Here is a 20,156-nt window from a genome sequence, read left to right as displayed (position 1 = left end):
ACAGGGCAAAGGGCATGTCTCCCCAGCCTCTTGTCTTAATATAGCCTCATCTATCCCTCTATCCACTTGTCTGTCTAACCGTCCATCCAGCCATCCATTCATTCATTCAAAAAGTTTCCATACCAAGCATAGTTATAGACACTGGAGATACAATAAATGACCAAAAATAGTCAAGACCCTACTCTCAAAAGTCAACAGGTGAACCAAATAACCAGAGGTACCATTACCAGATCAATTTGCCAAAAGCTCCAATTCCACACCATCACTTTCCTGGTCCAAAGCTTTTGACAGCTCCCCATTATGTACAGAATAAAAGCAAACTCCTTATCCTGGCCTTTGAGGTCTTCCTTTACTTGGCCCAGGCTTTCTTTTTCTTAACAGGTCCTTCTCCGGTCCCCATTGTCAACTCCTCTCTCCCCAACAGGTTGGTCCCCTCACTACCTCCCAAGCAGGCTGAGTTTATTTCTGATTTGCCTTGCCTAAGGCCTCAGAGCTATGCGCCATCTGTCCTTTCATCTATCAAAAATGTGCATGCCTAGTGAAACAAAATGCAACCCACACCTTCCGAGGTCCAGCGCAGGACTCCACTGTTCCATGGCTACAGGCTTTTCAGCCACACAGTTTCTTCCTGACTCAAACACCACACTTTGCCCAGCCCAGGGTCTAGGCTCAGTTTTGTGAGCCAGATCCAGGGTCCGGCTCGGGTGAGACAGATGAGGTACATAGGGTGCAACATTTGAGGAAGCACTCACTCTCAGAGTCATGCAAGTTCAGGGTCAGAACCATCAGTAGTCCGTGCTGCCTTAAATGTCACATCTCGCATCCTGCAAGCCCCACTTACCTCTCCCCAGTCCCAGCCCTGGCCATACCTGTTATTTTGGTATTTGCTCTTCATTTTGTTTCTTATGTCAATGGTTCATAAGATTGTAAACCTTATTCTGAGCAGGACCAAGTCTGCCTCACCCAAACTTAGGAAATATCCAGTGAAATAACCAAGGTTGCTGGGAAAGTGGGGTGTTCCTGATATTTGGTAAAGCCCAGGGAAAAGATTGGAAGAGACAAAGAATGAAAGGATAAAGCGGGAATTGGATAATTCTGCCAAAGATGGAGACAAGTGAATTCATGATGTGTTACTGAGAATTAAAGGAAAGCAACGCTGCTATGTCACAGAGCATCCTTGGGAGGTGCACTGCTCATTGGATGTAAAGAAGCATAAAAATCTTGAGCCTGAGTGGGGAGGTGGGGAGGGAGGTGGGGAGGGAGGTGGGGAGGGATGTGGGGAGGGATGTGGGGAGGGAGGGCCCAGGTGTAAATTCACATAGATGGAAAAAACCCACATTGATGGGGAGACCTGAGTTTTGGGGTGAAGATAAAGCTAAATACATACATACATTCATGGTTATGGCCACAGCCAAGATATGGGGTCAAGAGAAAGGAGGCCAATCACATCATGGAAATGTTGTGATTTAAAAAGGACCAGTCAGAAGGGCAATGATGGATTCCTGTTTAACAAACACAAGACTTATGGTTACCTGGGGCGGGGGGGGGGGGGCGGTAGGAAGGTGGAAGGAAGGGTAGATTGGGAGTTTGGGATTGACATGTACACACTGCTATATTTAAAATAGATAACCAAAAAGGACTTACTATAAAATAAATAAATAAGTGAATAAGTAAATAAATAAATAAGCAAATTTTTTAAAAAACCAAAGGCACACCAGGAAAAGGTTAAAGGTCACCCACAAAATTTGGTAAAGTGCATGTTCCCTGAAAGTCTTTCCATGGACAATGACACTAATGTAGACATAAGAAACAATGTTCTCCAGGAGCTCAGAATTTTTTTAAGAGCCCCAGATGATTTGGGTACAATTCCAGGCCTTTCAACATTCATTAGACTGATTTTCTGAAACCTCTTACTATCCGTTGGACAACAACTCTGAGTTTCAGTAAGCTCTGGAGTCGCAGTTCACACCATGCAGACAATGCAGGCAAAAGCTGATGTCTTGAGTCTCCATTTTCAATATACATTTGAGAATTACAAACAAGCATTGGTAAAATCTGCAAAGACCCTGGGAAACAAACTAAGGATAATCCCTCTGTAATAATCGAAGGCCATTAAAGCTCTGATGTGTCCTGCAAGCAAAGATCACTGATTGTCCTCTGATGATGGAAACCCAGGTGAACGCTCCTCTGTTTTACCTCTCAGTAATCTTTTAGTTCCACTAATGCTTGCCAGTGCTGGAAATTTCCTTATCCCACAAAGAATATTATCTCAGATATAAGTCCTATGTGGAAAACTATCTTCAATAAAACCTCTACAAGTATATGTATCTCTTAACCCCCTAGGTCCCAGTGGTGATGTTATGTGACCGTCCATTCTCAGGCAGCCCCAGAAGCTGAGAGAGTGATGATCTGATAGTTGTATGTAGCTGGAGTGGCATAAAGGGATACCTTGGTTTCTTCTTTCTGCTTTGAATAAACTAAAAACTTGAGAAGAAGATGAAATCAGAACCAGAACACGAACAAGGTTTTTCTTCCTACCCTTCTTCCAGAAATCCAGCCAGTGTCTGAACTGGCAGCAGGAGGGAAGGGAACTTAAGGAGGAGGAAATTAAAATACACACCGCAAATTTTAAGTATGATATTCTGTTTTCTCCATAGAGCTGATATTTTTTTCATTTTGACATTTTGAGGTTCTGTAAGAATTTGCAGCCTGCATCTGTAAGGCTGAATGATATTCTTCCAAAAGAACACTGAATTCAATAATTAAGTGATGAACACTAAGGATTTCTTTCTGCAGAGGAGATTTTCAACTCATTCTTACCCAGACCTCTAATTTAGGGGCCTCATGCTGTGTCTTTATGACACCTGGCAAGTGCAAGTATTAAAATTCACATATTGCATTTTTCCATATTGAAACATCAGCCACAGATCTCTCTTATTCCATTCAAAACCACTTTGCATAGTCCAAAAATTACTGATCCTCACAGTACCCCTGTGGAAAAGGTAGTATTATGCTTCAGTTTCTAAAGAGTCATGTGGAAGTTCGTTAATTTGCCTACCACCAGGAAAATGAGTAGCAGTTACAGCAAAAGTCCAAAGTTCCTGAGGCCAGGTGCTTTGCTCAGACTAGGGATACGGCAAGATTCTTTGCCACACAAACTGAATTATTGACTCCTCCGCCATCTAACCAATGTGAATTCTAGCTTCTCTTGCTCAGAATAATTTTAGTTTCCACGTTTCCCTTAGCTTTCCCTGCCTGGATCTCATGCTAAAATTAACCTCGAGGTTGGAGGAACTGGAAAGTTCAGTACCAACCCAAAATGTTTTCCATCATTTGACCAAACCTCAAATACTGAACATTTCTAACATTCAAAGAGGGTTTGTTGAAGTTTTCCAGCTTTACCCTCCTGGTTTCAAATGGCACCAGAAGCAGAAGAGCCAAAATGCTGTAAGGAGAAACTATTCCAAACAAGATTCTTGGCCCAAGACAGGCCTGAAAGGCTCCAGATGCATCTGAAAGAAGTAGCCAAACGCCTGGGTGCCTGTGGAAGTGGGGCCTCTGGACCCTGGAAGGTTTGGCTGTTACAGGCGGGTACAGTGTAAGGCTAGGTCCCTTCTTCTGGGCCAGAGCACAGGGTGCGACATCAGCAAGGCTGTGGCTGAAGAGCAGAGGCAGGTGACCAGTAGGGAGGAAGACAGCCCACCATGGGACTCCTGAGACCACCTGCAATGCTGCTATGAGGCTGTAGGAACTCACAGGATGAATGTGCTTACAAACTGCAAACTAGGTGAAAACTGAGAGTCTGATGCCCCTGGAGGGAAAAAAGCCTTCTGTTTACATGTATGTGGCTACTGGCCTTGCAGAGGGAGCACAGGAGAGCCTCCTACACTATATGTCAAACCTCAGACTGTAAACGTGACCCAAACCCAGCACTTGAGTCAAAAAGTCCGAGTGACAATCCAAGAAAGCTCAATCTTGGAGGACATGAGCCCTGCCTCCTGGGGGTGTCTGCTGTCTAGAAACATCCAGGGCTTACAAAATTATGCCAAGATAGCCAGGTAGAAAAGTCGGAATTTACAGAAAGTTCCAAGGAAAAAAAGCGATCTCAAAGAATGTAGAAAATTATCATATTCTTTCTTTACCAAATTCCTACATATGCAAGGCTTCCCTCCGAGCAATGCTTCTCAAACTTTAAAGTGTGTAGGAATGCCCTGGGGAATCCTATAAAACTAAGGATTCTGGTTCAGTCAGCCTGGGGGGAGCCCAAGATTCTGGTCCCTAACAAATTCCTATGTAACGTTAGTGCTGCTGGTCCACAGGCCACTCCTTGAGTAGTGAAGTAGCGTAACATCTCGTGCTTGAAACAAAGGTCATTAAACAGCTTTTTATACCATTAGGCAGCATTCCTTTAATTGGTTGGTTTCAATGCCTTTCTTAAAAAACGCTGTTTCCCCATTGAGCAATACATCTTCATCTAGGGAAGTTTAAGAAATAAATACTGAAACTCTTGCCTGACTATAAAACAAAGTCTTAAATTTGAATTGTACTTTTATCCAGAGGGGCTTGTGCATAAGACAGATGTGCCCCACTGTGGACGCCACCGTGTTTAAAGGTCCAGGAGAGAAAACCTTTAATGTTTGGGCCTACAAAGCTCTCCAGTTGTTTTAAAAGTTTGGATTTGCCAAGAACAGATCAACTCCTTCCATGAAGCTCTGACGTCTATGTCCCAGATTAAAATTCATCACTGAGGTCGTTGTCAGCATGGCATGGAAGTTTCTGGATAACACCTCTGTTGGAACACAAAGATGTAGAAAATAATGGAAATGTGTAGCACAGAGAGAGAATCTAGGAGCCTTGTCCTCCTGGGATTTTAGACTATGTACAGTTGGGGGGGTGGGGGGAGGGGAAGGATCTTCTTTGCCTCCGTTTTATGGCCAGAGAATCTTCTTAACAATAAACACGTTCAGAGACAGTGTAATCATGGAATGAAAAAAGCCCAACAGAATGTTTGGAGTGGTTCGGACTGCACACAGAAGTTCTATACGTGGATTATAAGGTTACACAAATATGCATCTTTCCACCTTTGCTAGTAATTTTATAGAACCATTCAAAGTGACGCCTGAGCATACTTGCCCCCCTAATAGAAACTGTAGCCTATCTGAGCCAGGATGAAAACTGCCATCCAATTACTTGGCAAAGCCACAGTCACTGCCGCCGCTTGGGTACAATTCCCAAGCCAGCAGCCCAGGGTCTGAGTCACTTGGAGGAAGTAGGACAGAGGGTGTGGGTCAGTGCACAAACTGAAAGAGTCCTGAACCGTTCGAGCTGAGATAGTCTCCCCCCAGGCAGCTGGTCCATGGATGACACATGTGTCCTTTGGTCTTGGGCTCCTAAGGAAGTGGGAAGGCCAAGTGCACCAGCAGCCGGCTGAGTCTTACTATTGTCATGACTTGGAGGATGCCCAGAAAAGCTCCAACTGTGGCCTCAGCGAGTCGTCAAGTTCTCCTGTGGCTGTTGTGACAGATAACCCGGAGGAAAGCAGCTCAGGGCAGCCAGCGGCGTGCAGGCCTTCAGACTCTGCCCCCTGGTGCCCCGAGAACACCCCAGCCCCAGATGATTATAACAAACCTTGAGGCCGCAGCAAATCCCAGCCTTACTGTGATCTTTCAACTTGACCTGTCCTGCAAAGACCCCACGGGAAGGATACATATTCTGCTCCAACTAGGCCCGCAGAGAGAAGCCAAGAATTTGGGCATTTAACTGACACATCCAAACCCTCCCCTCGAGCATCTGGACACGTAAGGCTAAAATCATCTGGGGAGTTTCTAAAATGAAATATCCAGAGGATTTAGCTGCATCACCACTTGAATTTCTAAGTCATTATTAAGTCTCATCCGACTCAGAAGTGGCAGCTGCGTGTTTCAGCGTAGAGCTCCTAGGATCCTGCCAGGGAGTATTCAGTGTAGCAGAGAGAAAAGAACTTGATACGGGGGTTTAACCAGCCTCAACTCTATTAAGGAGCCCAGAAACATACTGTTAATTATCTTCACAGAGGATCTGCATCGAGAGTTCTACGCAACACACGTGACATTGAGATCTTCATAAACTTCATAAAAGAAATACACACATTATTATTCTTTTCAGTATTAATAAGGTGTCAACTTTTGGCAAGCTAACTTCACACAAGTCTGAGAGAAAGCAGTCTCTCGAGTTTCAATTCCTGCTTTAGTCAAAACAGGAGTTAGTAACAATTGTCTATTCCTTTTAAAAGCCCTGTGCCATGGCGTTTGAACACATTATCCCTGGTGGGTGGAGGCAAAATTGAAAGGTTGAGGGAAAAACTCGAGGAGCTGCTCTGATAGTACAGACTTTACAGAGTACTTTGCTGGTTATCACAGACCAGCTTGGAACCCAGGGTTGGCATTTTAAAACCCCTTGTTTCATAGTTTCCCTTGACCATGTGCACGGAAACTATATACAGAGTGTGATGGACAAAAGAAATAAAGATATTAATGGGGGGAGGAGATGTGTCTTTTGGAACTTCAAATCAATATTTGATTTGTTAGCAGGCAGAACCAATGGGCAGGAAAAATAAATAAATGAATATGTGTGGCCAGGAGGGCAGGCCCACTTGCAAAATTAGCCTGTTTTTAGCACTTCCAAGCAGGCCTGTGTTCATCCAGAGGTAGAAGATGAGCTACATAATATTCTGTTATCAGCCCCTTGCTCTGGAGGATCACACCCTCTGGTTCCTCTATCTTTTGTGAGGTCTTCTTAATGCGCTCAAAGTGCAATTGCAATAGTCCAGAGCTGAGTTTTACCTACAGGTGTGAATTAGCCTACTGATTTGAATTGAACTTGAGAAAGGCAATACAGTGATCTTTCATGGGTGAAAACCAGAAGTAAACAGTGGCAAGGTAGCCACTGCTTTGACCCAAAATACAGAATCTCTCTTTTCTTTGTTTTCCTTTAGCTTCATAAGTGAAGTGTGTGTGTATGTGTAAGAGAGAACTGTAATTTTATCTCTTTATTGAAAAGATGTCCACTTAGGAGGAAGACAACCACATACTTTTGGTTTTATTTAAACGGTCTTTTGATCACAAAATTAAAATGCTTTCCTTTTTTGCAGGAAAGGAAAACCAGTAAGTTGCTAGACCCTCTTAGGGGTCAGACTCTCGTCCAAACCTTTCCTTTTATTTTTTTTTTCCTTTCATAGTTTCACTTATGCTGTGATCATCTTTACCAAGGGCTGAATTCTCCTGCACCAATGCCCAGCATCTTAAATGATGGGGTCCACATCCTGTCTGCGCAGCAGCCCCAATGCCAGGGTTGAATTACTAGTGAATAAGCAGCAACGAAATCTTGATCAAAATAATCAAGAGCTCCCAAAACCACAAATAACAACAACAGGACTCGAGTTGTACTAAATCAGCAAAGACCATTGATATAATAAGAGACTGAGTCACTTTTTTCTACAGTCTCTCTCTCTCTCTCTCTCTCTCTTGCAAAGTCTACTTGGCTATTTTCTTGCACCGCCCTGGGGGAGGGCAGGTGGAGGGAAGGAAGGGCATTGCTCAGAAAGTAAAAAAAAAAAAAAAAAAAAAAAAAATTGACATCACTGAAGTCACATGATTGGCAAGAACCAATTAAGAGGGGCTGTGGAAAGGGGAACAGTTAAATTTGTCATTTGGGTTGTGTGAAAACTTCTTTGGGTCTCATAAACAACCACAGAACCACAAGTTGGGTAGGCTGGCAGTGTCAGAAGTCTGAGCCCAACTCAGTGGTCAGCAAGCGGGACGAATCACACTGCCTGCAAACCACAGGCTTTCGCAGAGTTCTGAACATCATCAAGCCACAGCCAAGACGCCGCTTTTTTTTGTAATCTTTACCCATTTGAATATCTGTCTTCGCAAAGGTACATTTTTTTCCATAGGGCTCAAGGAGCCCCAGAGGTGTTGAGGGGAAAAAAAAAAAAAGGAGCTGTAGGGAACCATGGTTGAGGGTGAGGTTAAAACGGTGACCTGTCCTGGTTTTTCGCTCTTAAGGTAAAAGATATCATTGAATCCCCCGCCTTCAGAAGAGGGTGCCGTCTCAGGAGGAAGCGATGGCTTCAGACAGCATATTTGAGTCATTTCCTTCATACCCACAGTGCTTCATGAGAGGTGAGTACACTCTGGGCTTTTAATATCGACTTTTGCTCAGCTTTGCAGAGAGTGAAGTGGCAGCCTGTTGCAACTGGGTGCAGAGAGCCCCTGCCGGTCCCCTGTCTGTTTGGTGGGAGGCATTCAAATGCGGGCGTCTGATTTCAAGGCTATTGGATTACTTATTCATCAGATGGCCGCTCTTCAGAAATGTTTTCATAAATACTTGGTTAAGCTGTTGAAGGGTTCAGTCGGTGGGTGAGAACCTCGTCAAGTGCAAGTACATGGGGCTGCTCCTAGAGATGAGAAAGCTTGCAGGAAGCTCTCTGGGTTTTCTTTGGTTGTCCCTGGCCTGGGGTGACTGTGACTGAGTTGTCCTGCACTGAGCATGCCGTGTGGCCCACATGCCAGCCTGTCGCAGGCTTTAGCGGGCCCCTGCCCAGCCGGCCAGAGGGGCTGGTGCCAGCGTGGGGCAGAGGCGGAGGTACGCTCGCAGCCCGGGCGGGGACAGCAGGGACAAAGTGGCAAGCCAGTTGTCTCCAAAAGGCAGAGAGTACAGGAGCCTGGCAGCCTCCTGTAGCTTGCAAGCCCCAGGATGGGGCCATGCTGGGTAATTCCTTGAAGCCTCAGTGCAAAGAGGCAGCCAGCTTCTTTTGAGAGAGAAAGAAAGCAAATAGGACAGAGGTCTCTCTTGCCAAGAGCTGCCTAAGTCAAGAGCTTGTGGCAGCTGGAGTCATTAGATTGTGTGTTTCCTACTAGGAGCAGCTACTGTGGGGTACCTGTCTGCATTTTTCTGCAACCAGCCTCTTGAAATGCGCGGAGCTGTGGTTGAGCTCTGAGTGTGTGAGTACGTGTGTGTGCATGTGCGCCCTGCATCTCTTTGCTGGGAATGTAGGGTCGCGCCTAAACAAACACAAATAATAACATAGAAATGTCACGAAGGCATTGCTGTGTGTCGGGGCAAGCACTTTGACCAGTGCCTGCGGAGTGTGGCTTGATGGTTTGGCAGAGATGGTTTGGAGTGGGATGGATGGGATGGGGGAATAATTAATTTTCTGGCTACAAACTCTCGCGCGCACCCAAATAGTATCTGTGACTCATTATTTATTCATCAAGCCAAGTGAGCCGAAGAATGCAGAGGGCTGCCAGCCACTTTGTCACAACAAACGCTATTGTGGATGCCACAGAGCCTCTATGTTTCCGGGTCTCTGAAATTTAAACACTTGACAAAGATGCGTGTGTGTGTCTGTGTGTATGTTGGCGGGGGCAGGATTTCAGGAGAAAGGAAAGAAAGCAAGTCATTAACTGATTCAAAGCTTCAAATTAAAGGGTTTTCAAGTGCTTCTTTACTGGCAGCTGAGGACATTTTAGTGAAGTTGAATCATACGATGCGTGTGAGTCACACATCCTCACGCTGGGCTCCTGCAGCAGAAACACCGGCCGCTGGTGAGAAGCTGTGAACGGCTCTCGCTGCATTTCCTCTGGGCCGCTAACAAGCAAAGGAAGCAATATTTGTAGAATAGCAGAAAAAAAAAAAAGATCTTCCTGCCTTCACTCTCCTTTCAATACCCTCTCCCAACGATAATTGTTTCCTATTCTATCAACTCAGGAAGGTAGATTCAGGAAATTTTTCAGCATTCCACTGGGTAATAGATTGGATTTCAGTGTACCGTGTTGGCCTGCCTTCTGTCCTTACTGGTCAGACAGCAGAGACAGTGAGGGGACCCCGTGAGCTGCTCAGACGCCGGGAAAGACAAGGAGCTTAGCCCCAACCCAGCCCCCACAGCCTGTGTCCCCAGGATGGTCACCGACCGGCCCCAGGTCAGGAACCGGTGGCAGTTAGCTTTCCAGGGGGTGGTGTGGAGGGGACCCTAGGACCCCAACCAAGACTCAGAAGGGCTCATGGGAAAAGGTCTTTTCACTCCTTCCTCTCAATCAAAGGAACTCGGGGCCTCCCATAATCTCTAACTCAAGAATATAATATCGAGATTGAATTTCAGAAAATCAAAGTGAAATCCTGGCCATTTCACGGCTCACTTTATCTAGGTGATTGGTCAAGCCAAGGGTTTACCTTGTCTAGGTAAGCTGTCCACACCACTCATTTGACTGCAAAAGGGGGCAAAATGTCAAGGCATTTGGTACTACGTGGGCAGTGCCTTAAAGCGTGATGCGAGAAGAATCGCCCTCCTCTCCAACAAAGTTTGCTCCTCAGAGTTGGTACCCCTGGTTCCCCAGCCGAGCCATCAGCAGCTCCCAGCTCTGTGGTCCTTTCTCGCTGCCTGTAATTTATAGCGTGTGTCCCTTCCCCAGCAGCAGCTCCGAGCAAGCAGGGAAAACATCTTGTTTTCTTCCTGGGATGGTCCTTTATCAGTGCATGCAATTCTCACAGGAGGAAACCCATAACTTATTTTTAGCAAGATACCCATGTGGAAATGGAGGGAAAGAGAGGTGTGGACCCAAGCAAACCATTGTTCCCGTCTGTGTGACAGGCAAGCGAGAGTCTGAGAGCCTGGCATGCAAAACAAATGTGGTCTACCACAGAGAAGGCCGCTCTTTTTCTATCCCACTGCACCGCTTCTCACCGAATGTGCTCAGCAAGAAGATGAGGTGTGATTGAAATTCCCTGGCATGAACCCACATGGTTCACGGCCTGAAGTCCCTGCAGGACCCACACGTGGGTCCCCTGGCGGGGTACCACGTGTGGGCCCTCAGAGCTGCGGTAGGTGTGGGGAGGAAGAGCGTCGGCACATACATGTTTTTGCAAAATGCCTCAGGTAGCCTTGTTCTTAGAAGTGGCTTAGTGGTCTATGCAAAGCCTGAATGCTAATATGCCTCCGAGTTCCTAGAACCACAGGTAAAAATCTCGGCGGGGCTGCTTCGCCACTGTCTTTCTCGAGGCATCTCTCAAAAGGAATTGCAGGATCCAAGGCTGAACGTGTGAACCACGCTTCTCTGGGAGCCTCACTTTGCCATTTTTTTCAGAGAAATATTTACGAAGACACTTCTGGCTCTGCTGAAGTTTTAAGTTCACAGAAAGCCGTCGATTTAACTGGGTATCAGACACCGTGTGAAAGCTGTGTTAGTTTGCTAGGGCTTCTGTAACAAAGTACCATGGACTGAGTAGCTTAAACAGCAGAGATGGATTGTCTCATGATTCTGGAGGCCAGAAATCTCATGGCGAGTCCTGGTGTAGCTTTGTTTTTTTGGAAGGCTTCAAGGTGTCAGGAGGTTGGTTTCTTCTGAGGCCTCTTTCTTTGGCTTCTGTAGATGGCTATCTTCTCCCTGTGTCCTCACATGGTCTTCCTTTGTATTTACATATGTCATAATTTCCTCTTCTTCCAAGGACACTAGTCGTATTGCATTAGAGCCCACCCTAAGGACCTCATTTAACGTTAATTATCTCTATAAAAACCCAATCTCCAAATACAGTCACCTTCTGAAGTACTAGGAGTTAAGACTTAACGTATGAACTTCAGGAGGACACAGTTCAGCCCCTAACAGAGTGTCTTAGCAAATCTGACTCCCTCTGACCCGCCAGGACCCTGTACTTTGCCTAAGTGCCCTCCTGGATGTGGAAGAATCAGACCCCAGCGCCCCCATGTGAGATGCACCTAGGCATTCTGAAACTGCCGACACATTTTGAAACTGAGAAAAAAAAAAAGGTGTTAAAATCTATCTAAACTCCCAATCAGACCCTTTGCCATTTAGTCCCTTTGCATGCTAAGAAACCTTTGAAAATGACACGGCAATTTTGAAATGTTTAAGCTTTAAAAGGGCAGAAAGCAGTCCCCCCCCCAAGAGACACCACCTCCTTGGCTCTGCCTCCTCCCCAGGGATTGTCCCTGTAATTCCAAACCCTCCCAAGACACATGCCCCCTTCAGGGGGGGGGACAGGTCAGAGGGGGCCCCACACCTGCTTACACTCCAAGGGCAGGCCCAGTGAGCCACCAGGAGCAGAAGCAGCTTCTGAAGTAGCAGTTGAGCCAGAATCTAACCGGCAAGAAGCCTTGGAGAACTTTCAGAAGCAAATTCATAGCCAGGAGATTTCTCTCTTCCCTTGAAATAGATCTGAGATGTATACTCTGAAAAGATCTGCCCCTTTACTGAGAAAGCACGTGATACTGGGGTGGAGGGAGGCTCCAGGGCTACTGCACATGCAGAATCTAATAGAGAAGGGCTTTGTGGTGTCGGTCTAGAGAACAGAGCCCAGGAGTTCATAAGAGCAGCCAGGACCAGAAAAGAGAAGGGGCAGGGGCAGAATGAGGACCAGGCACAGGCTTACTACAGTGATGCCCTTTTCTTTCTTTTCCGTTTTTCTGACTTTTGCCAAATAGCGCAGAGCAGCTTCTCTCTTGAGCCTTGGTTTCCTCATCTATAAAGCAAGAATGGTAGTAGGACCTATTGTTAAAGTAGCTGTGTGGACTAAAATAAACAACTGGTGTAAAGTGCTCAGCACAGTCATAAAAAAATAGGCAGCTGATGTCAGCCGTGGCTACTGTTGTTCAGCTTCCTAAGATGACACTCAGCCAAAGCTGTCTACTCTTGGAAAGGAGAGGTCACGATGCCCTGGGGGACCCCAGGAGGGGCTCCCTAGAGACAGAGTCCCAGGGGTCAGGAAGGAGGTGGTGTGGAGGGTCAGAACCGAGAAGAGAGGGAAGGGGGGTGTCTAGGTGGGGGTTCAGCCAGGGCAGAGGTGAGGCGGCAGGACCGCAGTGGGGTGTGGGATGTGGAGAGTATATCAGCCACCTCTTCAACACCATGTCACCTGTGTTCTACTTGTAAGTAACCAAAAGGAAGACAGAGAAAGAGCGAGGGCCCTTTATGGAACTCGACGGGCTTAGCTTTTCAATATCAAGGCGCACTGGGGCGTGTTGTGTTGGAATCCTGACAGAAGTTTCTCCTCCTTGAGGTTCTGGTATCGCTTTATTCTCCTGAAGGCCCTTCTTAATGAAAAAGCCACTTCGCCTGGTGACCCTCTGCAGGGTCCCCGGCTCCGGGCTTCTGGTGACATTTCTGACCAGGTATTTGTCAAAGCCCGACAGTGGAGGCACCTCGGCTGCTTGTTGTGTTGGGGGTGGGAGTGGAGGCCACACAGGAAATTCAAGCGAATTTTCAGTTTCTCAGGTAACTTCCTAGTGACCTAGATAAGTCATTAGCTGTCTGTGCGTCTCCTTTAAGGGACTAATGATGTTCTAGATGAGCTTGCCTCCGAGTGACAGAGTTCCTGTTTGAAATCTTTGAATGTGTCCGAGAGTGGTACCATAAAACACATCCTAAACTGTCTTAGTTTAACATGAAGTGGCTTTTTAAAATTACTTTATTTTCTGGTGGAAAACAGTGATCCTGCCATTTTACACCTGGTGAGCATTTTCCCATATTCTGTCAAAAAAAAATTTTTTTTTCCAAGTCCCCTTCTTCAGAGAACTTTTCAGAAGCTGTTCTGGTGCCTGAACAGAACTTAAAATCTGCAAAACACTTTTTTCTGAAACTTTTGTTCCTTGAGCTCCCCTGTGCCTTCTCCTTGGGGCCACAATCTCCTGCTTCAGCCTCTTTGCTGAGTAAAATAAGCTTCGAGTGATGTGTCTTTCTTGGCCTAGTTTTCTCCCCAAAAAATATGGTGCCCCAGCGTCAAAGAAAGGGTGCATTTCCTTTAAGAGCTTTGCAGACTATGAATGTAATCGGGGCTGCGTTCAGAGAATTATGGGTGGTTCCTAAACATGAAACAGAGTTTAGAGCCTCACGTAACCTTTGACCTACTGGGCAAGTAAGCTGGACACTCCCCTGGATCGCACAAAGTTCGCTTTTCGTCAGAGAGACATCCTCTCAACCTCTCTCAGCTTCCCGAATCTCTTGCTCCCTAACCTCTCTCTCCCTTTCTCGTCCCCTCTACTCTCCTGATAACACCGAATGATGCCAGAGAAGGGAAAGAAGGAACTCAGGTGGAAAAATAAACCATGCATCCAAAAGATGACTGAAATGATGCATTTTCTCACAGTGACGTAAAGAGCATAAAGCTCTTGCCAGGGTTTACTGGTGACAACCGTGTCTGGCTGCACATCAAGGAAAATTTGACTGCAGTGGCTCAAGCAGCCAGGCATTGGTTGGGGGTAGGTGGTCCAGGGCTGATACAGCAGGATGCTCCTATGTTCTGGTTCCACTGTGAGATGCCTGCATCTCAGATTGGTCCAGGCAGGAAGGAGATGGGGGGCCTCCAACCCTTCTCCTTGTGAAGCTCTGTCTTTTTACTGAAGAAAGGAAACAGTTCTCTGCCAACTCCCCCTTATGTATCTCACAGGCCAGAACCATGTCACAGGGTCTCTAGTGGGAAGGTGCCTCGGACAGTGGACTTATCACTTGTCAGACTGTTCCCAGGCAGATATCTGGTTTTTCCCTGGTGACATCTCATCTTCTATGTTTTCCATGTGGGTAGAGCTTTGAAAATACATGCAGAGGGGCTTCCTAGGTGGCGCAGTGGTTGGGAATCTGCCTGCCAATGCAGAGGACATGAGTTTGATCCCTGCTCCAGGAAGATCCCACATGCCGCGGAGCAACTAAGCCCGTGTGCCAAAAAAAAAAAAAAAAGACCCAACACAGCCAACAATAAATACATAAAATAATAAATAAATCTTTAAAGAAAAAAAAAATTTCATTCTCTTAAAAAAAAAAAAAAGGAAAATACACGCAGAGAAACTCCAAGTTCTTCCTTCAGTCCTTCTTAGAAGTTGCAGGTGGATGCTGGGTGGTGGGAGAGGGTGATAGTTATCCTTTTTTTTTTTTCCTCTTTATGGAAGAAAATGAAAGCACCTTCAAGTAAAGGTCTTATTTTTTTTAATTGACATATAATTGATTTACAATGTTGTGTTGGTTTCAGGTATACAGCAAAGTTATTTAGTTATATGCAAACATACATATATATAGGATATATATAGAATATATATATATCCTTCTTCACATTCTTTTCCATTATAGGTTATTGCAAGGTATTGAATATAGTTCCCTGTGGTATACAGTAGATCCTTGTTGTTTATCTGTTTTATATATAGTGGTGTGAACTGCTAATCCCAAGCTCCAAATTTATCCCCCCCACTCCTTTATTCTTGATTTACTGAAAGCAAAACAGGCAGGAGATGGGATGGGGCGAGGCAGGGAGCTAGTTAAAAGGGAGTCAGGGTCACACCTATTTTAAGGGTCAAAACCCAGAAGCACACTTCACTCTCACAGTGTTAGAAAAGAAAAACAGCCAGTCTTGTACAGACAGGAGTATGGCTGTCTCTACAAGAGCCACCAAACCTGGCCCCTGGGTTGATGTATCTATGAGTAACTGAAAATAGTTTTCTTTTTTCTCTTCCTCACTCTTTTGAATTCTCAAAACCCACCGGCCCAACACTCTACAACTTTTTTTTAAAGAGCATTCTCTTCTACAGAATTTCTTGAGGGAAATTTTCTTTTAAGTCGCCCTCCTTAAATTTGCCTAAAGTGTTTTTATCTTTGATTGAACAACAACAACCAGATAATACCCCTCTATCTGGGAGATAGAATACTTATTCATACCTTGTATTTCTGCAAGTTACAGATTATTTTTGCTTCATAATTACTGGCCTATCTGCTTCCTGAGTCTGGATACAACTCTACCTCCCTGAAAGTCAATGCTGTAAAAAAAAAGTCTTTATTCAGTTTTTCCCTGAAATAAGAAATAGTGTAAATCTTTCATTTTGCTTTGCTGCAAGATCAGTATTCATTGAGAATCGTTAATTTTGTGGACGACACTGCCCTACCAGCCCATGGTCCTTCTGTGTCTATTTTCAGATGGACTTCTTTTTAAACAGTGGGTTTGCCCAGACACTTTAGCAGCCCCCAAGGTAAAAGGTCACCCAAAATAGAAATCACAGTTGGCTAGTTGGGTTTGTTCAGTGGCTCTGCTGATTTCAGGACTGATGCTTCTTTGTGTAAACTTGCAGCCTGTGCTACACTGATTCAAAGTTAAGGACTCAACTTAAGTCTAGAAACCATGTCCTTTGGGAGAAATATGTGGCTCTGACATTTTGCAAAACTCCTGCTTACCTTCCTTGCCAACCATCTGGCTTTTACTCCTGGTCTTTTGGATGTCCTCTGTGAAGACTAGGACTCTTAAAATAAACGCTTTCTGATCTCTGATAGGAAAAAAATTATGAGCAATAAATCAAATATGACCCAGGAGCTCAAAGCAAGCCTCTGTCTCCTCTTCTCCTTGAGAGTTCTATGGGTCCTGGTCAGCACTTAGGTTTTTCTGAAAATGCGTAGGAATTCAGATTTTTTAATTAGTAGTAGATCCTGAAGAAGGATCTAGAAAATATTGCAGTAGTCAGGTTGCTGGATAGGAATATGTTAAAAAGAGCAAGCAAAAGTCAGAACCCTGGAATGAACAGATACGCACTACTGTATATAAAATAGATCAACAACAAGGACCTACTGCCTAGCCCAGGGGACTATAGTCAGTATCTTGTAATAACCTACAATGGAAAAGAATCTGAAAAAGAATATACATATATATATATATATATATATGTGCATAACTGAATCACTTTGCTCTATACCTGAAACTAACACAACATTGTAAATCAACTATAATTCAGTGAAACTAAAGTCAGAACCTTGAGCACACTGCCCGCTGTTCAAGTGGCCACAGGCTGTTGTGCATGAGTTTTTCAGGGGAGGTTAAGCATGTTGTCAGAAGATCTCTCATTGCTCAGTGGAGGAATCATTTCCATTTTCTACGCAAAAAAAAATTTTGACGCGTATAGCCTTTGATGTTTATTTTTTATTACAGCTTCAAAACGTGCAAAAGCGAATGTAGACTAAAATACCCAGTTCGGGTGCCATTTTTCCAGGAGCAGTTTCCACGTCAACCACAGTTTGCTGCTTTAATACACAGCGTCTGTTTGTCCTTTGAACTACGAGCATGATGCCCCTCATTCCACACCATCTGCAGGCTGCATCTGTGTAGCCCCATCCACCCTGCTAACAGTCACAGCTGAACTTGACATCAACCCACTTTGAAAGTATAAAGTTTGTAAACTCTGAAACTGCATAGAAATATATATTTTATATACATTATAATATATATTTATTTACCTTATATACATTTTATATATATATATATATATGTATATATATATATATATATACCCCATGCGAAGGTCTGGAGGAGCTATGAGGAAGGGAAAAAAATAGCCGTCTCTCTCATGAGTTTGCTCTCTTGTCTCTGCCCTTTGCAGTCCAGCCTGAGTAACACGGCTGTATTGGGTGAAGATGAAGTGATCTAGGCACTGATGGGTATGAACAGAAGCTTACACTGTTGTTTTATTATCATTGACTCCACTGTTCATAAAGATCAGAATGGCTGTGACTCCCAAAGTCCGAGAGGAAAGGAACAATTCCTGAACAACCTTAAACAAATATTAGGACTGCGAAGGGGGTGGGGTCACATAAAGAAGTACAAATGACGACAATGGAAATTCTGTTCAACTGCCAATCATCCCACATCATTATTTCACGTTAAAAAAAAAAAAAAGCTACACCTCCTACATGCTTCCTTCTAGATTGTGTTCAAAACAAAGAAATAATTGTATCCTAGAGGTGGATGAAGCTGTTTAAATAACAAACGAACTACGAGACATATAAACTATGAGGCATTGTCCCATGTGATACTTTCTAAGTTATGCCTGTATATATAGCTCTATATAGTTTCAGCTGGCATCTGAAACTTAACTGTATAACTATATATATAGTTGTGGTGTATAAATACACATATATTTATTTATACGTAAATATATAACTATATTTATGTATAAATATATAGTTATATATTTATAACTGTATACATATATATACTTTTTTTTTTTTTTTTTGGCTGGAATCACCTTAGACATCTCTCTGCCTTAGGGCGCCAGAGACATTCCCTTGTCCAAGGTCCCACCGCTGGTCAGTATTTGAGTCAGAACCAGAAATTGAATCCGCTGTGCTCCTGACCCTAGAGTTTTGCAGACACTAAACTTGGGGGGCTGATTCCACTTGGGGATCTAAACGATTAGCATATACCTGGCCTAATCATCCTTCATTCCTTCGCCTTGGTCAGACACCACAGCTCTTGACAGGCTAAAGAGCTTTCTCTGTGTGGAAACATCACGTAGACGATTTACGCGGAGCCCACGGCCCCGAAGAACTGCCCTAGGTGTGTGAGGAATGGAGCAGCCTCGCTGGTGCAGGCCGGACGCTCTTTCCTGCCCCATGTGGTCTGGGTGTTCTCCTTCACCCAGAAACCCAGCGGCCTTAGTGATGCACCCAGCAGGTGCCCATCGCCCCCTTAGGCAATTTTATGGTTACCCAGGTTGGTTTTGATGAGAATCTCTGGTGAAATCTGAACGACCAGCAGAAGAGCAAGCGTGCTTGTTTACATACAGAGGGTGCAGAGAGGGCCCCGCTGAGGCCACCAGCCTCCAGCTCTCGGAGGAATCCCTGGGAAGTGGGGGGATGCTGTCTTCCGACCACATTTGAACCCGGCTGCAATTCCCATTAGGGATATATGTCTTCACAGCACTCTGGATTCAAAGCTCTTACACTCAGAAATGGCCTCCCTCAGGAGAAATAAAGGGCTCTCTCTGTCTGTGTCTCTGTCTCTCGCACACACACACACACACACAGAAGCTAGTGTTCAATTCCCATGCCTTAGAGATACCACTGGTACCTCCTCCCCTGATGTATCCAATTCATCAAAGCTGCTTCTAAGTGGACCAGGATCTGATGAACAGCAAGACAGTCATTTCCAAACTTTTTGGTCTCGCCGAATATAAGTAAAACTTATTTAGCATATAAACCTACGCATATTTATTTATTTAGAAATTACATGCCTGCACTGCTGTACTCATGTAATTATAGTATGCGCCCTGTACAACACATCCCCAAAATAGAAATTACAATAAGATAAAAACTGAAAAGGCCAGTTGTGAGGTTTTTTCCTTCTCCCCCCATGCGTACCTCAGTTTGAATCAGAAGGTCCTCAGACACTTGTACGTTTCATGTCTTGCTCTCTGGGACTCAGCTTATACCAGCAGCCTTGATTCCTTCAGCTGGAAGTTCCAATCGATGTGTTTTGTTTTGGTTTGGTTTGTTTTGGTTTGGTTTTTTAATCGAAGTATAGTTGATTTACAATGTTGTGTTAATTTCTGCTGCATAGCAAAGTGATTCCATTTTATACATATATATGAGTGTGCATATATATATATATACATATATTCTTTTTTTATATTCTTTTCCATTATGGTTTATCAAAGGGTACTGAATACCCTGTGCTCTACAGTAGGATCTTGTTGTTTATCTCTTCCATATATAATAGCTTACATCTACTAACCCCAACCTCCCACTCCATCCTTCCCCCCACCCCATCAGTGTTGAATTATCAGCTCCTCTCCAGAAGGAACTGTGTGTTCTTCAGCCCAAGCCCTGCTCTATGAGCTGTCATTGATGGCGAGGCCAAGAGGACAGGCTTGTCCAACGAGTAGGTCAGGGAGCAGGGAGCCCAGCGCTTTGGAGCCAGGAGGTTGGTTTCTACCCCCTCACCAGCAGTGACCACCTTGTGAACTTGACTTGCTTCCCCAAACTTGCAGAGCCTGGGTTTCTCATCTGTGAAGTGGGTGCAATGATCCCTACTTTGGATGGTTGTCAAAAGGATTTGAGATAATAGGTACAAAACAATGGACACTTAGAAGAAGTCAATTAGTAAAGGTAACTCTGGAAAATGCCACTGAAGGTGTATAGAATGGAGGTGGGGCAGGAAAGAAACCTCTGCTAAGCCCAGAACATGGCCCTGTACCTGTGCCAGAAACCAGCACATAGTAGGATGAAGGATTGGGTCTCTTCCTCTCACCACGCAGCAGTGCAGAAATGGTCTTAGTGCTCCTTGGCAGAGGGCTGAGCTTGCAAATATTAAAGCTGATCATGGCAATAGGTAGTGTTTATGGAGCACATGCCATGTGCTGA

General features: G+C 44.7%; 1 protein-coding gene across 2 annotated transcripts in view; it reads left to right on the top strand.

Moving 5' to 3' along the window:
- Nucleotides 1–7,704: 7,704 nt before the first annotated feature.
- RUNX1 (RUNX family transcription factor 1) overlaps nucleotides 7,705–20,156 on the top strand; it is a 242,881-nt gene continuing 230,429 nt past the window's right edge. The window contains exons 1-2 of one of the 2 annotated variants that reach the window (XM_057696964.1): nucleotides 7,705–7,915; nucleotides 8,046–8,162. In XM_057696964.1, coding sequence (XP_057552947.1) covers nucleotides 8,105–8,162 — 58 coding nt within the window. In that variant the 5' untranslated portion in view covers nucleotides 7,705–7,915; nucleotides 8,046–8,104. The remainder of the gene's footprint in view (nucleotides 7,916–8,045; nucleotides 8,163–20,156) is intronic. The other variant, XM_057696965.1, reaches the window with a different exon arrangement.

The sequence above is a fragment of the Hippopotamus amphibius genome, chromosome 10 (assembly GCF_030028045.1).
Source record: "Hippopotamus amphibius kiboko isolate mHipAmp2 chromosome 10, mHipAmp2.hap2, whole genome shotgun sequence".
Lineage (NCBI taxonomy): Eukaryota > Metazoa > Chordata > Mammalia > Artiodactyla > Hippopotamidae > Hippopotamus > Hippopotamus amphibius.
Note: the sequence above shows the minus strand (reverse complement) of the source record. Positions and strands in the feature narration are given on the sequence as shown.